The sequence below is a fragment of the Vigna angularis genome, chromosome 5 (assembly GCF_016808095.1).
Source record: "Vigna angularis cultivar LongXiaoDou No.4 chromosome 5, ASM1680809v1, whole genome shotgun sequence".
Classification (NCBI taxonomy): Eukaryota; Viridiplantae; Streptophyta; class Magnoliopsida; order Fabales; family Fabaceae; genus Vigna; species Vigna angularis.
This window is the reverse complement of record NC_068974.1, coordinates 959,002-977,087: the sequence shown is the minus strand read 5'-3', so window position 1 is coordinate 977,087 and position 18,086 is coordinate 959,002. Positions and strand designations below refer to the sequence as shown.

The following is an 18,086-nucleotide window of genomic DNA, read 5'->3' as shown; positions in this document are numbered from 1 at the left end:
GTCGTCCATAGGAAAGACGAACGCCCGTATCACCACACTGACCGGCCAAATCACTAATCACTGTGGCTCAAGTAAATTGACCTGGTTTAGAGGTAAGTAGAAATTAGGAGCTATTGGGCTGATTGGGCCGTGATTAACCTTTCACTAATCCCAAAGCCCATAGCGAAAACTATAAATACAGGTTCACGGTGAGTGGTAGATAGGTTACATTGAATGCATTTTTATTGCTATCCCTTGAGAAAAGCCATTGCTCTGAAACTGACTTTGGCATCGGAGAATCTTTTGTAGGTCTCCACCCCTCCGGATCAAGAGGAAAGTCAAAGCTTGGGAAGAAGATCCGCCATTGAGAGAAGATCGAAAGAAGGTTAGAAGATTCATAACCGCACAGCCCCACACATCCGAAACATTTGGCGCTCATCGTGGGGCCGTGTGATTTCAAAAAACCCAATGGTGACCACGAGAAACATGAGAATGGACGATCCCGCTGAGATGATGCGCGTGCTACAACAAAAAATGGACGAGATGCAGCAACGTCATGAAGAAGAGATGGCGGCCGTAAAGGCCGACTGCGAAGCCCGGATAGCTCGGGAGATTGGGCGGATGGACGGGGGAGAGCGAGTGAAGGATAAAGGAAAGGGGGTGGAAGGAGAACGCCCGCCCCCGGATACCGAGGGCGATAGGACTTGGAGGCCTTCCGGATCGGAGGCAGAAGAAAGCAAGGCTAAATCGGTACATGTGGAGAGCGCTGCCGAGGACGGGCGGATGGTAGTCAAGTCGGAGCCTTCATCCACCTTATTACTTCCATTCACCCAGAACATAATGAATGTCCAAATCTCGGAGCAATTCATGGCTCCACAGTTCAAAATGTATAACGGGACGACAGATCCGGCGTCCCATATCCAGACGTTCTCGAACGCCATGGCGTTCCGAACGGGCAATGACGCCATTTGGTGCCGAGCGTTCTCGCTCTCACTAGAGGAAGAAGCTTTGGAATGGTTTAACACCCTCCCCCCCAATTCAATAGAAAACTTTACCGGCTTAAAGCAACTATTCATTAAACAATTTGCGGCCAGTAGTACCCAAGACCTGACCGTATTCGAATTGATGACTCTCAAACAGGGGAAGGACGAAGCGCTGCGATCATTCATGGACCGGTATCAGAAGACGGTCCGGCGCGTGAAAAGCCTGACCCCAGAGCTCGCCCTTCACTACATCCTGCCGGCTCTAAAGCCAGGACCGTTTAAGGATAGCGTCTGCAGGCGAGCGCCCAAAACGATGGAAGAGTTGAGGGAACGGGCTGCAGATGAGGTAAGGGTGGAGGAGATGAAGCTCTCCTACAAAAAAGAAACTCAAGAAGCCAGGGAAGCAAGGACGGACGGCAATAAGCCCGGTTCGTCCACGGGAAAAACGTCTGGTCCTAGACCCAGAGAGCAGAGAAAGGGACCTCGATTCCCACAGTACACACCTCTGAACGCCTCGAGGGAGAAAATTCTCCGAGAGGCCTTGAGTGCGGAATTGATACCGGAGCAGGAAGCGAACCCGACTCCGAAGAATGCTAATTGGAGCAAACACTGTGCGTACCATAAGAATATGGGTCATACCACCGAGGATTGCTGGACCCTCCGGGATAAGATAGAAGAGCTCATCCGGGCGGGAAAGCTTAAAAAATACGTACGTGAGGAGCGCCCGCCGCAATCAACCGAACGGCCTGCTCAAAGGTCGACGTACCGAAAGGAGAAACCGAGGAGCGCGCGAGCGGAACGACCCCGCTCAGAGAGACGACCAAGCCGAAGTCGAAGCCGCAGCCGTGAACGTCCCTTGAGGGGACATATCAACACTATTTCCGGAGGATTCGCGGGAGGAGGATCATCTTCCTCCGCCCGTAAACGACATGTTCGGGCCCTCCAATCCGTGCATTTAGTGGACAAGCCACGCCGCTCCATGCCACCCGTTACCTTTTCGGACGAGGACTTTCACGCCCCTAATCCTGACCAGGACGACCCGATGGTCATAACGGCAGAGATAGCGCGGTATGGGATCAGTAAGGTTCTGGTTGACCAAGGAAGCTCGGTCAACATCCTCTATTGGAAGACCTTCCTGCAGATGGATATCTCGGAGGACCTCATCGTCCCTTATGGTGGGCAGATAGTGGGCTTCGCGGGAGAAAGGGTCGACACTAGGGGATACGTGGAATTGAGAACAAGGTTGGGAACCGGACGCTCCAGCGAGGAGAAGAGGGTCCGGTACCTGCTGATAGAGGCCAACACGTCGTACAACGTGCTGCTCGGAAGACCGTGCCTGAACGCGTTTGGGGCAATTGTCTCTACCCCTCACCTCACAATGAAGTATCCCTCCGAAAAGGGAGCTATTTGCACGGTTCAGGCGGACCAGAAGACGGCCCGGGAATGCTACGCGGCGGGGTTAAAACTGCACGCTCGGCCTGTGAAAAGAAGGGCGGCCGGCTCCGAGGTTGCCATGGCAGACCTCGACCCGAGGACGAATACCGAGGACCGGCTGGAGCCCATTGGAGAAACCCAACCCATCCTGATAGGAAGGGAACCCGCTCAGACCACCCTCATCGCCAGGGAGCTGAACCCTGAAGTGGAAAAGGAGCTAAGGGCACTACTATGGAAGAACCGGGATCTATTTGCGTGGACGGCAGCGGATATGCCGGGCATCCATCCCGCGGTGATGTGCCACAAGCTCTCCCTTTTCCAGAACGCCCGCCCAGTCGCACAGAAAAAGAGAAGAATGGGCGAGGAAAAACGGCAAGCTGTCGAGGAGGAAGTAGGAAAGTTGAAGAAAGCTGGTTTTGTTCGGGAAGTCACGTACACCACGTGGCTGGCTAACGTGGTCATGGTAAAAAAGGCCAATGGAAAGTGGCGCATGTGCACAGACTACACTGACCTGAACAAAGCCTACCCGAAAGATTCGCACCCCCTTCCCAGTATAGACGCCCTGGTGGACGGCGCTTCTGGGCATCGGGTACTAAGCTTCCTAGATGCATATTCCGGGTACAACCTGTAAGACCCGTAAATTTTGGAATGGTGGGGGACATGGTGGGGTCATGGTGGTCACCCACCTCTTTGACTATTAGGAAGCTATTATTGGAGGTGTTGGGGTCACGGGGGAGGCTTAGCAAGGGGGAGCTTTCATTTTGGCAGGGGGAAAAAGAGAGAGAGAACCGTGGGGGAGAGGCAGCAGCAAAAGGGAAGGGAGCCTTCCTTCCTCCATTTTTCCAGTCGTCCAGCCGTACAAAGAGCACCGTGGAAGTTGCACCAAATTCAGAAGGGCAGAGAGGAGGAACTGGGATGTACATCTGGTGAGAGGGGAGTCCTTGCAGGGAGAAGAAATGAAGAACTCTTAAAGATTGGAAGAAGATCAAGTTCTTGAAGGAAGTCTTCATGAGGTAAGGGGAGTTGAATTTTCTGGATGTTAATAGTGGTTGCATGATTAGGATGCTGGAAACTTGTGATTGTATGTATGGTTGGACTGAAATTGATGTGTTGATTCATGTATGAAATCTTGTATGTTTTGGAATTGAAGGAAATTGAAATTTCATAGCTTTTTAGTCATTTGGAGAGGAAGTGAGGTAGTGATTTTGAGCATTTGGGGTCTAGAGTGTTACTGAGCCTTGAGAACAGTTTCACCCATTGTATTATGACTTGTCAGAACCATCAAATTGATCAGAATAGGTATAAAGTGGTAGAATTGGATTTTGGGTATCTAAGTTGTGAAAATTGGTGTTTTATGGTTGAATTTGAGTATGAATCCCTTAAGAATTGAATATGGAACGTTTATAATCAATTAGATAAGTTCAATCTAGTATAAAACATGAATTTAAGGTGTTAGAAGTTAATAAAAAGGGTTGAAAATGGTAAAACGAGGTTCTGGCCTCAAATCTGCAGAATTCTGCATTCTGCAGAATTCTCGCCCGGGCGCCCCTGTCGCGCCCAGGCGCCCCAGCCTCGTGAAATTTCGCGCCCAGCATGTCGCGCCCGAGCGCGAGATGCTGCGGAGCGCGTTCGTCCGAGCCAAATTAGACGTTCGTCCAATTTGATCGACCAGGCGTTCGGTCTTAAGTTTCTGTGAGCGAGCGTTCGCCCTTCAACTTGTGAGCGTTCGTCCTTCACTTCAACTTGTGAGCGAGCGTTCGTCCAGGAATGTTCATCCGTGTTCATCCGCGTTCGTCCAGGAGTGTTCCCAGCGTTCGTCCAAACACTGTTACATTCAGCGTTCGTCCAAACACTGTTACATTCAGCGTTCGTCCAAACTTTGTTACATTCAGCGTTCGTCCAAACACTGTTACATTGAGCGTTCGTCCAAACACTGTTACGTTTGAGCGTTCGTCCAAACACTGTTACATTGAGCGTTCGTCCAGATAGTGAGCGGCCGTCCTTCCATTGAATGAGCGTTCGTCCTTCCCAGCGTTCGTCCTTCCCCGCGAGCGTTCGTCCCACTGAGTGTTCGTCCAAATAGTTGAGCGTCCAAATTGTTGAGCGTTCGGTTATATGTTGAACGTTCGTCCAAATAGTGAGCGTTCGTCCTTCCATTGAATGAGCGTTCGTCCTTCCCAGCGTTCGTCCTTCCCCGCGAGCGTTCGTCCCAGTGAGCGTTCGTCCAGTGGAACGTTCGTCCAAATAGTGGAACGTTCGTCCCAGTGAGCGTTCGTCCAAATAGTTGAGCGTCCAAATTGTTGAGCGTTCGGTTACATGTTGAACGTTCGTCCAAATAGTGAGCGTTCGTCCTTCCATTGACTGAGCGTTCGTCCTTGACAGCGTTCGTCCTTCCCCGCGAGCGTTCGTCCAGTGAGCGTTCGTCCAAATAGTCGGCGTTCGTTCGAAATGTGAGCGTTCGTCCAAATAGTTGGCGTTCGTCCATATAGTTGAGCGTTCTTCCAAATTGTTGAACGTTCGTTCTGGTGAGTGTAACGTTCGGTTTTAATCTTTGAGCGATCGTCCCGGATATAGAAGTGCAGCGTTCGTCCTTCAGTCTGAGTGAGCGTTCGTCCAATAGTGTCTAGTGAATAGTGATCGTCCAAATAGGGTTCGGTAAACAGGGTTCGGTTCCATGGTTATTTTGCTCTTATTTTAAGTGTGCAATGTGTTTTATATATATATATATATATATATATATATATATATACGTTGAGGTAAATTCATGTAAAACAAAAATATGTGAATGCATGAGATGTGATAAAATTACTGTGATAAATGTATTTTATGTTGATATGAAATTGTGCATTTGATCATGAAATGATTATACGGGGAGAGTTACATAGAGGTGTAATGTGAGTTGAGGAATATGAGCATGGCATGAATCTCATGGAGAGGTTCTATAAAATTATGTTATTAGTGTATATGTTGATGTTGAGGGTCCTGTAGTTGGAGGTTATCCTGATACTCTAATAATCATCCAGTCTCATGTAGAGAAGGATGAATTATGTAGTGAGAGGAGTAGGAGGTCCTAGTCTATGTTTCGGTTTGGACATAGTGAGGGGACTAACCTTGTGAATGGTATGAAGTATTTTGGAAGTGTAATTATAAGAAAAGTAGAAGTCATCACAAGTGCATAACCTCCCGTGACCGCTCATCAACGTATCATCCGGATGAGTGTCAAGTAGGAATTGTGGTATGATGGTATATGAGGATGTCTGTCGTAAATTTTATATGTTGCCTATATTAAAGCAATTTTGTATGTTTTATAAATGTTGTGTTGCATGTCAGCTCACCCTTACTTATTTGTGCATGTATCGGAAAAATCATATTTGTTGCGATGATCGTATAACGTATTTGTTATACGGGAGCAGATGAAGGATTGTCACGTGATCCGGTGCAAACGAAGAAAGAGACGGAAGACCAAATTAGAATGATTCAATGTTATGTTTGCAGTTAACTCTGAGCTTAAACTTATGTATAGATTTAAGTTTGAAGTTCAGGGCGTTAATGTGATTGTATGATTTCAATATTGTAAATTTTGATTTTTAATGGGAAATTATTTTTGGGATGTTACACAACCAGATACCCATGTATGGGCCGGACGTCGAGAAGACGGCGTTCATAACGGAGAAGTCCAACTTCTGCTACGAAGTCATGCCGTTCGGTCTGAAGAATGCCGGGGCGACGTATCAGCGCCTGATGGACAGGATTTTCCGAGACCAGATAGGCCGGTGCATGGACGTATACGTCGATGACATGGTCGTCCGGTCCGCGGATGGAGAGGGACACCTCAGAGACCTTGAGGAGGTGTTCCGACAAGTTAGGAAGTTCGGCATGCGCCTAAACCCCGCCAAATGTACATTTGGGGTAGCGGCCGGAAAGTTCTTGGGCTTCATGTTAACATCCCGGGGGATCGAGGCCAACCCGGACAAGTGCGAAGCGATACTGCAAATGCCAAGTCCGAACACTCTGAAAGAGATCCAAAGACTGGTCGGACGCCTCACCGCTTTGTCACGCTTTATCCCCAACCTGGCGGATAGGATGAGGCCGGTCCTCCGGAAACTGAAAAAAGGGGCCGGCCCGACCTGGGACGACGAGTGCGAATAAGCGTTTCAGGACATGAAAACAATCCTTGTTAACCCGCCGGTCATGAATCGCCCAGTCCCAGGAGGAGATCTGCACATCTTCCTGGGAGTGTCAGAGACGGCCATTAGTGCCGTGCTAATGCAAGAACGGCCTCAGCCGAGGTTAATTTATTTTGTGAGTCGCACGCTCCTCGACGCCGAAACCCGATACCAACGGGTAGAGAAGGTGGCCTTAGCTTTGCTGCACGCCTCCCGAAGGCTCCGGCCTTACTTCCAAAGCCATCAGGTGATAGTCAGGACCGATTTCCCTATCTCCAAGATCCTAAGGAAGCCGGACTTGGCCGGACGGATGGTCGCCTGGGCGGTTGAGCTTTCAGAGTTCGGTTTGCGATATGAACCGAGAGGATCGGTCAAGGGCCAACACTTAGCAGATTTCGCGGCCGAGTTACCACCGTCCGGACAGGACGAGTGGAGTTTGTATGTGGACGGAGCGTCCGGTCGATCGGTCAGCGGGGCCGTCATCGTACTCGAGGGCCCCAACGGATTCTTACTGGAGCATTCCTTGATCTTCAAATTCAAGGTATCCAACAATCAGGCCGAGTATGAGGCCTTAGTGGCCGGTCTCGAGCTGGCGAAAGACATGGGAGCCAGAAGAATCACCTGCCGGACGGACTCAGAGCTGGTTGTGGGATAGATGAATGGCAACTTCCAAGTTCGCGAGGAGCGTTTATTAAGATACTTCCAACGAGCAACGGACCTCGCGAAAGCATTTGATAAGTTGGACATACAGCACATTCCCAGGGAACAAAACACACGGGCGGACGTACTGTCCAAGCTTAGTTCGGGAAGGGAGAAGGGGCAGTTAACCACTGTCGTGAGGCAGGTTCTACTCCAGCCTTCAGTTGAATGTTCAGCGGTGTCCGACGGAGGAAAAGATTGGAGAGCGGAAATCCGAGAAATCATGACCCGACAGGATGAAGGGCGGACGGTAGGACCAAAGGAGGCTAAGAAGGTCGCCCGATATCTCGAGATGGGAGACGACCTGTATCGCAGAGGATTCTCCTCCCCTCTCCTTAAATGCTTAGGAGAGGCAGAGGCACTTTACGTTATGGACGAACTCCATAATGGCATTTGCGGTCTTCACACAGGATGGCGAGCATTAAAAGCCCGGATACTGAGAGCCGGATATTACTGGCCTACTGTGGAAGCCGACACACGAACGTTCGTCCAAAAATGCGTTCGCTGCCAAGAGCACTCCAACAACTCCCACCTACCGCCACACGCCCTCCACTCAATGACATCCCCGTGGCCGTTTGCCCAATGGGGTATGGATATCGTTGGACCGTTCCCCTTGGGACAGGCGTAGAAGAAGTTCCTCCTGGTGGCGGTGGATTACTTCACGAAATGGGTAGAAGCCGAGCCCCTGGCAACCATTACAGCCGCCCTAGTCCAGAAGTTTTGCTGGAAATTGGTATGTCGTTTCGGCCTCCCTCGGTCGATCATCACAGATAACGGCCGACAGTTCATTGACAAGAGACTGGCCGAATTCTTCAGAGGGTTGGGGATTAAGCACGTCACCAGCTCGGTCGAACATCCCCAGACGAATGGGCAAGCGGAAGCAATGAATAAGACCATAGTCTCGGAGCTTAAACGGCGACTAGGAGAAAAGAAGGGAGCGTGGGTGGACGAGTTACCCGAGGTCCTATGGGCATACAGATGCACGCCCCATGGAACCACTGGTGAAACACCTTTCAACTTAACCTATGGCACTGACGCCATGTTACCAGTCGAACTGGGGGAGCCGTCCCTTAGGCGTCAAGTCGATGACCTGAACCTCAACGACCAAGAGCTGAGAATCGAATTGGACTCCCTGGATGAACGACGAGACCGGGCCGCATTGAGGGCCGAAGCCTGCAAGCGCATGGTTGAAAGAAAGTACAACTCCAAGGTCCGGCCAAGAAGCTTCCAGGAGGGGGATCTAGTATGGAGAAAAGCAGGGGACGCCCGCCGAAACCCAGCCCACGGAAAGTTTGCAGCAAAGTGAGAAGGGCCGTTCCGCGTAGGGGAGACCCTGGGAAACGGGGCTTACAGGCTACAACGCATGAACGGACATCCGATCCCCAACACCTGGAACGCCACGCACTTAAAGTTTTACTTCAGTTAATGAATCGATGTATTACACCCCCATGATTAATGAATCAAGATGTCCATTTTTCTCCTATGAGACTAACTTCATTTTGTAGATTTCTAAAAGAGTGTTCCAAAGAGAACTACTCTCATCTTGGCCGGGCATCAAAGCGAAGGGCCGCCCATCCCAGTAAGACCAAGCTGGTGAAAAAGAGTGTTCCAAAGAGAGCGACTCTCAGTTTGGCCGGGCATCAAAGCGAAGGGCCGCCCATCCCAATAAGACCAAGCTGGTGAAAAAGAGTGTTCCAAAGAGAACTACTCTCAGCTTGGCCGGGCATCAAAGCGAAGGGCCGCCCATCCCAGTAAGACCAAGCTGGTGAAAAAGAGTGTTCCAAAGAGAACGACTCTCAGTTTGGCCGGGCATCAAAGCGAAGGGCCGCCCATCCCAGTAAGACCGAGCTGGTGAAAAAGAGTGTTCCAAAGAGAACTACTCTCAGCTTGGCCGGGCATCAAAGCGAAGGGCCGCCCATCCCAGTAAGACCAAGCTGGTGAAAAAGAGTGTTCCAAAGAGAGCTACTCTCAGTTTGGCCGGGCATCAAAGCGAAGGGCCGCCCATCCCACTAAGACCAAGCTGGTGAAAAAGAGTGTTCCAAAGAGAACTACTCTCAGCTTGGCCGGGCATCAAAGCGAAGGGCCGCCCATCCCAGTAAGACCAAGCTGGTGAAAAAGAGTGTTCCAAAGAGAACTACTCTCAGCTTGGCCGAGCATCAAAGCGAAAGGCCGTCCGCCCGGGAAAAGCAAGAGCAATCCCCACCCCGGCCGGCCCATTATTAAAACTTGATAAAAGTAAAGCCGCATAAAAAGACATGCAAAATTAGAAAGATAAATGTGTATTAATCATTTGCGCAGAAAGGCGCCAAGATTTACAAAAAGACCGTCCGACCAACAGCTGGACAACCCCAGACGTTGGACGGACTGTCGAAAGATACACGTCCAAAAAATTCGAAGAGAAATCCTAATTCTTGCCCCCGCCGGCGGCCTCCGCAGTCGGCTCGTTCTCCTCGGCCGCATTCAAATCTACAAGGACGCCGTTAAAAACGTCCTTCTCTATATCCACGCCAAGAGCAAAGGGATCCTGGACGCCTGCCAAAAGAGTCACTTGACGAAGGGCTTTGTTGAAGCCCTCCTCATGTTCAAACAAAATGGTGGACTCCAACTCGGCAATTTGATCCTTGGCCTTAGCCACTTCAAGAGTGAGCTCCTCATTAGCCTTGGCCCGGCACGACTCGGCCTCCTTTAAGCGGGTTACCTCCGCCTCCAGCAGATCGATTTTCTGGCGACTCTCTTCCGCCAAGCGCTCCTGCTCGATCCGGGCGGCTGCCAAACTTTCGGCGGACTCCCTTCTGGTTTTCTCTAGGTCGGCCTCCAGCTGCTCGATCCTCTTATCATATTCGTCTTGGTTGAGGACCATCTCTTCCAAAGTCACCTGAAGAGAGGCTGCGTTTTTCTTCTCCCTGTCAAGCTCGGCCCGGACCTCCGCCACTCCAGGGCGGTCAGCAAAGTTCCTCAGATACCACGCTAGAGCGGACGTCCGGGTAGACATCTCTAGCATGGCGTTGGTTAGCTCCAGCTCGGAGAGGGGCTCAATGAGCGCCCGTTGAGAAGAGCTCATGTGGAATTTTGTCCGGTCGCTCATGCTGAAATCCGGGCTGAAAACGCCACCAGGTAGGGGGACGGCCAATACCCTCTCCCGATCCTTCTCTTTGCCCTTGTCCTTCCGGGCCTTCTTTGAAGCTGACCGAGACGAAGAACCCTCTTTGTCTTTGCGTCCCTCAGCAGTAGGATCTTTTCTCTTTCGAGTAGGATCCGCGGAAGTCATGGCCGCCCCAGAGGTTGGACCTACCTGAACGGCCGGCAATTCAGGTGGGAGGCGAGAACCCGAAACCTTCACGCCTGAACCCCCGGCCTTATCGGTAGGGGGGACCCGTCCAGTTGAAACGCCGGCAGGAGGCGGGCGCGGCACTTTCGGAACACTGGTTGGCCGGGCAGTTGACGAGCTGGCCCCGGATTTCTTTCTGATGGTGAGGAAGTTGGATTTGCGGGGGCCCGGAGTCGTCATTAGTTCTGCAAAAAACAAAGAAATTCAGAAAAATTAACGTCAGTAGGCGAAAAACGAGCACACCTAATGTGACAAGACCATACCGAACGCCTTTGGTCCACAATCCTCAAGACTAAGGCATTCAACTAAGTGACGGGCGGAGATCCGGCGGGGGAGGGTGTTAATGGTACGCACGGCCTCTAGGTCGCGTGCTGTCAAATCCCCGATAGAATTCGCCCTTATGCGCCGAGGGTCTCTCGTCCAATAGAAGGGGAACAGCGGCCTCCCTTCACCATCGGAAAACTCGTGGAGGCCGGCTTTGTCAACGATTATCTTAAAATAATGTTGCTTAAAATTTTTGAAGGAGTCGGAGAAGGGGCGGAAAAGGGCCCTGTCCCGCACCGACCTAAACGATACCCAACCGCCAAAAGGAGAAGGGCGGACTGCGAAATAATAAAAGAAGACCGGGATGGTGGGAGTGACACCTACTGCCGAACACATCGCCATGAACGCCTGCACAGCCGCCCATGAATTGGGATGCAGCTGCGTGGGAGCCACATTAACTTCTCGAAGAATGGCCGTTTGAAATTCAGTAAAGGGCACCCGGATAAAAAGATGGGTGAAGAAGGTCACGTACATGAAGAAGAAATCATATGGACTAGACCGCCCATCATGAAAGACCCTTTCGTTTAATAAGGTCACCCCGGCACGAATTAACTTCGAATCCTCCACATCCCGGACGATATGGGTATGGCGGATTCTCCATTCTAACTCCTTGCGATAAGCATAGCAGGAAGCATACCGGCTGGGAACGACGGGTGCCAACTCAGATACCACCGTCCCTTGACCATCCGGCTCGAAGGGCGACCCGACTACGCGAATACCGCCTTTAAGCAGGAACAGTGCCATGTCGTGGAAGATACGATCGGTGGTCAAGACCGGTGACTCAGGGCCCCCCCCCCCGGAAGACCCAACCGCCTCCTCCAAAAAATAAGAAGAAACCGAGCTAGGAGAATCGCCGCTGTCGCCTCGCGCAGACCCCTCCCGGACTCCGCCCGACGACCCAGAACCTGACTCGATGGACACAGATGCCATTTATTACTTGAGGGAAAAAGAATCTTGAGCTCTTGAGTAATGAAGATAAGTGAAAATGACATCGTCTAATCCGCTATTTATAGGAAAAAGTTAGTAACCGTTGGGTGTATCCTGGCTGTCTAGATTTAGCACGACCAACGCTCCGGATTTGGCGACGCTTGACCTTCCGTCAATGGGAACGCGCCACGTGTTTTCCCGCCTAAAATCCAAATTCAAAAAGCCCACTGGATAAAGCCCAATTGCGGGTTCCTGACCCAAAGCGCGCCGTATCCAAAATCCTACGTTCACTACGTGCACTAGGACTTGGGGGGCTTGTGTACCAGGGAGAATCGGGCGCCGTACGAAGGACGCCCGTGAGGCGACGGGCGCCGCCCAAAGGACGCCCATGTCACACCCGCCACAGACGAATGCTCGACCGCCCAAGTCTTGGCCGCCTAAGTTGGTACGGATTGAACCTAGACCGTACAAACTCTCCTACACCAGCTAATGTCCGGCGTCGCACGTATGGACGCCCACTAATGAGGTCATCCGACCATCCCGGTGCCTACGCCGACCACCTGGGTAGAACCTCTGTCTCTAAGAGAAACTTTGAAGAACTCACAAGGAATTCCATCACCACGAGACAGCGCCGCACTCTCCATGCTCACAAAAACTGTTCTACAGGATGACGCCGAGAGACGAACGTTTGGTATCACGAAGTGCCGGGCGACCGCATAGAAGATCGTCCGCCAACGAAGTGCCGGGCGACCGCATAGAAGATCGTCCGCCCAACGAAGTGTCGGGCGACCGCATAGAAGATCGTCCGCCCAACGAAGTGCCGGGCGACCGCATAGAAGATCGTCCGCCCCACGAAGTGCCGGGCGACCGCGTAGAAGATCGTCCGCCCAACGAAGTGCCGGGCGACCACGTAGAGGATCGTCCGCCCAATGCAGTGCCCGAGTCGTCCATAGGAAAGACGAACGCCCGTATCACCACACTGACCGGCCAAATCACTAATCACTGTGGCTCAAGTAAATTGACCTGGTTTAGAGGTAAGTAGAAATTAGGAGCTATTAGGCTGATTGGGCCGTGATTAACCTTTCACTAATCCCAAAGCCCATAGCGAAAACTATAAATACAGGTTCACGGTGAGTGGTAGATAGGTTACATTGAATGCATTTTTATTGCTATCCCTTGAGAAAAGCCATTGCTCTGAAACTGACTTTGGCATCGGAGAATCTTTTGTAGGTCTCCACCCCTCCGGATCAAGAGGAAAGTCAAAGCTTGGGAAGAAGATCCGCCATTGAGAGAAGATCGAAAGAAGGTTAGAAGATTCATAACCGCACAGCCCCACACATCCGAAACAATACATAAACAACATTCCACCGTCATAGAACAAGTCATATTTTTACAGCTTACAAACAACATATCATACATAACCAAAATCATCCACAAACAACATCATGCACGTATTCAACATTCATTCCACTGAAATAAAAAAAAACTAACCTTGAGTGAACACGAGGTGTGGCGGTTGGAACAGAGACGATTGCCTACGGTGTGGGTGGGACTGACAACACGGAAAACCCCTCTTTTTCGTCCACCGTACAGTCGCCACTCCGGCAGCACTCCGGCGGTGAATGCAAAGGTCTGGCACAGGGAGGGAAGCAGGTGGGACGAAGCGAGACTCAGAACGCGCACCTAGTTCGCTGGGCCGGAGGGAAGACGACGCCGTCTTCGGTTCGTTCGCCAACGTCGAAGCTGCGGCGACCGTGAATCGGAACCGGCTGGAGGAGTTGAGGACCTCCGACGGCCTTCAACGTTGTCCGGCGACACTCCGGCAAGCAATCCGTCGGACCTCTCTCTCGAACTCCCTTTCTCCAACTCTCTCGGGCTCTCTCTAGGTTAGACACTCTCTCTCAACCTTCACTTCTCCCTAAAATTGTTCAAAAATGAAATTCAAATTTCAAACGCCAAACAAAAACCCCTGACCACTCCCTTTCCAAGTCATATTTCATTTTCATTTTAATTTTTGAAACGCACACCCCAGACTGCCCGTGCCCCTCCTCGCCACGTCAGCGTTGAAGCAGGTTTCATCAGAAATTCTCAGATTGCAGCAGCTTTTTCCAACCAAAACGTGGGCCGCTCAAACGCTGACACGTGTGTTGTGTCCAAATGTTGTTAAATTTGGTTGTTCGAGTATCATTTTCCATTTTTTAAATATTAAAAATAGGAAAATGATACTCGAACAACCTAATTTGACAACATTTCGACACAGCGTACGTGTCAGCATGTGAGCGGTCCACGTTTTGATGGGAAAAAGCTGCTGAAATCAGAGAAAACCTGCTTCAATTGTGATGTGGCGAGGACGGGCACGGGCAGAGTAGAAGTTGCGTTTCAAATTTGAGATTCATTTTCCAACTTCGTAGAGAGAGAAGCGCGAACGTTGAGAGGGAGACTGTGACCTAGAGAGAGTTGGAGAAAGGGAGTTCGAGAGAGAGAGGTCCGACGGAGTGCTTGCCGGAGTGCCGCCGGACAACGTTGAAGGCCGTGTCGGAGCTAGTCAACCCCTCCAGCCGGTTCCGATTCACGGCCGCCGCAGCTCCGACGTTGGCCAACTGATAGGTGAAAAGTTTACTTGTTTTTGTTGCTTATATTGAGGGGCTTTTGAGTAAGTTTTAGTGTTAATTCTCATGAAAAGTGTATAATTGTTGATATTAGTATAATTTTCATTGTTTAAATGTTTTTGATGCTTTTGTTGTTTATTTTGATGAAAAATAAGGATTGGATATCATAAAAGACTTGGACCAGGCTTAATGGACGCTGTTTTGCCGAAAGTTTCGCGCCCGGGCGTGAGAAAAAGGACTCTGAGCGCGATTTTACCGAGAGGGTCGCGCCCGGGCGTGAGAAAAAGGGCGCCCGGGCGCCAATTTACAGAGAGGTTCGCGCCCGGGCGCGAGATAAAAAGGGGCGCTTGGGCGCCGCATAGAAGAAAGAGGACGCTCGTCCAACGTTCGTCCAGGACGCTCGTCCAGCATGCAGAGGACGCTCGTCCAGCATGCAGAGGACGCTCGTCCAGCGCGCAGAAGGGGACGCTCGTCCAGGGGACGCTCGTCCAGCAGAGGACGCTCGTCCAGCAGGGGACGCTCGTCCAGCAGGGGACGCTCGTCCAGCAGCGCACGCTCGTCCAGAAATGGGACGTTCGTCTGCAGGAGGGCGCTCGTCCAGCACGCTCGTCCGCGCACTCGTCCAGAAGTTGGGACGCTCGTCCTGAGTTGGGACGCTCGTTCAGATAGTGGACGCTCGTCCAGTCGTCCAAGACGTTCGTCAAAGTGCACGCTCGCCCAATGTACACGCTCGTCCAAGTGGACGCTCGTCCAGCTCGCGGTCGCTCGTCCAGAAAATTTGACGTTCGTCCAGCGCGCCCAACGCTCGTCCAGGGTCGCTCGTCCTGGGCCGCTCGTCCAGAAAATTGGACGCTCGTCCAGAATTGGGCCGCTCGTCCAGAATTTGGACGCTCGTCCAGAATTGGCCCGTGACTCAATTATTGTACCCTTCTTTATATCAGAATGCAGAGGCAGTTGCAGGAGGAGATCTGAAACGGGGAGAAGACCAGGGACGCTGCTGCAGCTGCTCCAAGGGGCTTCAATGGTGGAAAAACTCCAATTTCCACCATCCAATCCATCATTTCTCTCTTCTATGTTGTATATGTGTAGCTAAAACCCCATTTTACTGGGGTTGAGAGTAAATTTCTGAACTCTTTGTAATTTCTCTATTAATGCATGATCTTGTATGAATTTTGTGTTCTATCCTTATGTTTCATGCTTTTGATGGAAATCTGAGCTATTTGAACGGTTAAATCATTGGAAAATGTATGAGACCGCGGACCTAGGATAAAACTGCTAAAGGATTTCGAGTCCTAGACATAGGATGGAATTTTTAGTCATCTGTGACATTGTGTTTAAGGCAAATCTGATAATTGAATTAGCTAAGGAATTAGCAATTTAGTTTGAATGATTAAGAACTGTCTCTGAGGAATCAGGACTGCATGCGCCTAGGATGTCGATGCTTAATTTTGAGAAATTGTGTTAGTAGAAAATTACCGGAGTGATGAACTTGAATTTCAACCCCAGTGAACTTTAATTCATCTGTTTTTACCACTTTAATTTCATCTGTATGCAAATCTTACTTGTGTTATAAAATTAATCGCTAAATTAGTAAACTTTAAACAATTAGTGAAACATAACAAATCTCTTGGGAAACGATATTCGGACTTACTGATTTATTACTTGAACGATCCGGTACGCTTGCCGAGGTCTCAACAAGTTTTTGGCGCCGTTGCCGGGGATTTGTTTTTGTTTTCGTTGGTTGTTTGTTGTTTATCTGGTTTAGTTGATTTTAGCTATCTGTTGTTTAAGTGTGTATTGTGATTATATTTGAATTCTTGTACATATTTGTTATCATCTGTAGAGATTGTGTATTTTTGGATTGTTTTCTTTTAGTTTGTGTTTTGTATGAGAAGCAGAGAACAGGTTGAAAATCTACTTTTCGATCCGGAAATTGAAAGAACTGCTCGAAGGAACAACAGCAGAAGAAGGAGACAAAGTAGAGAATCTAGAGAATCATCTGCTATCTCTGAAGAAATTCTGGACTTTTCATCTGGGCAAGAAAAAGAAGAAATGGAAGATAATCGCACTGGAGAAGGTTCTGGGCAAGGAAGACGTACTCTTGCAGATTATAACACTTTCTCAAGACCTCTGCACTTCAACAGTATTGCAAGACTAGTGGTGAATGCTGCTAACATGGAGATGAAGCCAGCTCTTATTCATCTGGTGCAGAATAATCAGTTTCATGGATTATCTCACGAGAATCCATACACTCACTTGGCTACTTTCATGGAGATCTGTAATACAGTGAGGATTCACCAGGTTCCAGATGAAGCAATCCGACTCAGCTTATTTCCATTCTCATTGGCTGGTAATGCAAAAATGTGGCTGAATTCTTTTCCAGAGAATAGTCTGACAGTCTGGGATGATGTGGTTGCCAAATTCCTGAACAAGTTCTTCCCTCAGTCCAAAGTCAATAAGGGAAAGCAGGAGATCTCTTCTTTTCAACAGGATGCTGATGAAACTCTAGGTCAAGCATGGGATAGATTCAAAGGCCTACTGAGAAAAACCCCTACTCATGGATTTGATGAGCCTACAATGTTAAATTTGTTTCTTGGAGGGCTGAAATCTCAAACAAAGTTAATGTTAGATGCATCAGCTGGAGGTAATATCAGATGGAAGACACCTGAAGATGCACATGAACTGATTGAAAACATGGCTGCAAATGATAATGAAGTTCAGAGTGAGAGAGCTCAATTTCAACAAAAAGGTGTTCTTCAACTTCAAACTCAAGATGCTTTACTAGCTCAGAACAAGATTATGACTCAGCAACTTGAGACATTAATGAAGAAGTTATCTCAGCTACCTAAAGAACTGCAAAATGTTTCTCAATTTCAACATCAGATGGTTCAGAGTTGTCAATTGTGCGGAGGAGATCATAATAATGGTCAATGTGTAGTGCAAAGCATGTCTCATGAAGAAGTACACTATATGGGAAATCAAGGTCTTCAGCCAAACTATGATCAACGTCAAAGTTTTAATCAAGGATGGAGACCTCATCCGAGTATGGGACAAGCTGCTCCTTTCAACAGACCACCTCCACAGAACTTTCAGCAACAACCTACTCTGACAGACAGAACTTCAAAACTGGAAGAAACTCTTCAGCAGTTTATGCAGGTATCAATTTCCAACCATAAAAGCACAGAAGCCTCACTTAGGAATTTGGAGATTCAGGTGGGTCAATTAGCTAAAAAGTTGGAAGAAAAACCAGAGAAAGACTTTGGGGGCAAACACTGAAGTAAATCCAAAGGAAGAATGCAATCTTATTACTACAAGGTCAGGAAGAATTCTGAAAGAAAGAGAGTTTAAAAAAAAATGAGTGAAGAAAAAGATGAGATGAGTAAACAGGGAGATGAAGAAGAAGAGAAAGAGGATAGAAAAAGTGAAAAAGCGAGAGAGGGAGAGAAAAAGAAAGAACAGATGTATGAGAAGCCTCTTCCATATCCAAAGGTTCTATCTAGAAACGAGAAGGAAAAACAGTTCAGGAGTTTCATTGATATTTTCAAGAAGTTGGAAATCAAGATGCCCTTCTCAGAAGCACTGAAACAAATACCTGCTTATTCGAAATTCATGAAAGATGTGCTCACGAAGAAGAAAA

The 18,086-nt window shown here is 49.4% G+C and overlaps 1 protein-coding gene and 1 non-coding gene across 2 annotated transcripts; one reads left to right on the top strand and one right to left on the bottom strand.

Moving 5' to 3' along the window:
* Positions 1–465: 465 nt before the first annotated feature.
* Positions 466–3,027, top strand: LOC108322785 (uncharacterized). The gene has a single exon (XM_017555025.2). The coding sequence runs from the start codon at positions 466–468 to the stop codon at positions 3,025–3,027; it is 2,562 nt and encodes an 853-aa protein (XP_017410514.2).
* Positions 3,028–16,910: 13,883 nt separating this feature from the next.
* On the bottom strand, positions 16,911–17,013 carry LOC128196836 (small nucleolar RNA R71). Its single transcript, XR_008249242.1, has one exon. It is a non-coding gene; the product is annotated as a small nucleolar RNA R71 (small nucleolar RNA).
* Between the last annotated feature and the right edge of the window lie 1,073 nt (positions 17,014–18,086).

Coding starts and splice junctions, on each gene's coding strand:
- LOC108322785 (XM_017555025.2), top strand. CDS start 466: ATGAGAATGGACGATCCCGCTGAGATGATGCGCGTGCTACAACAAAAA.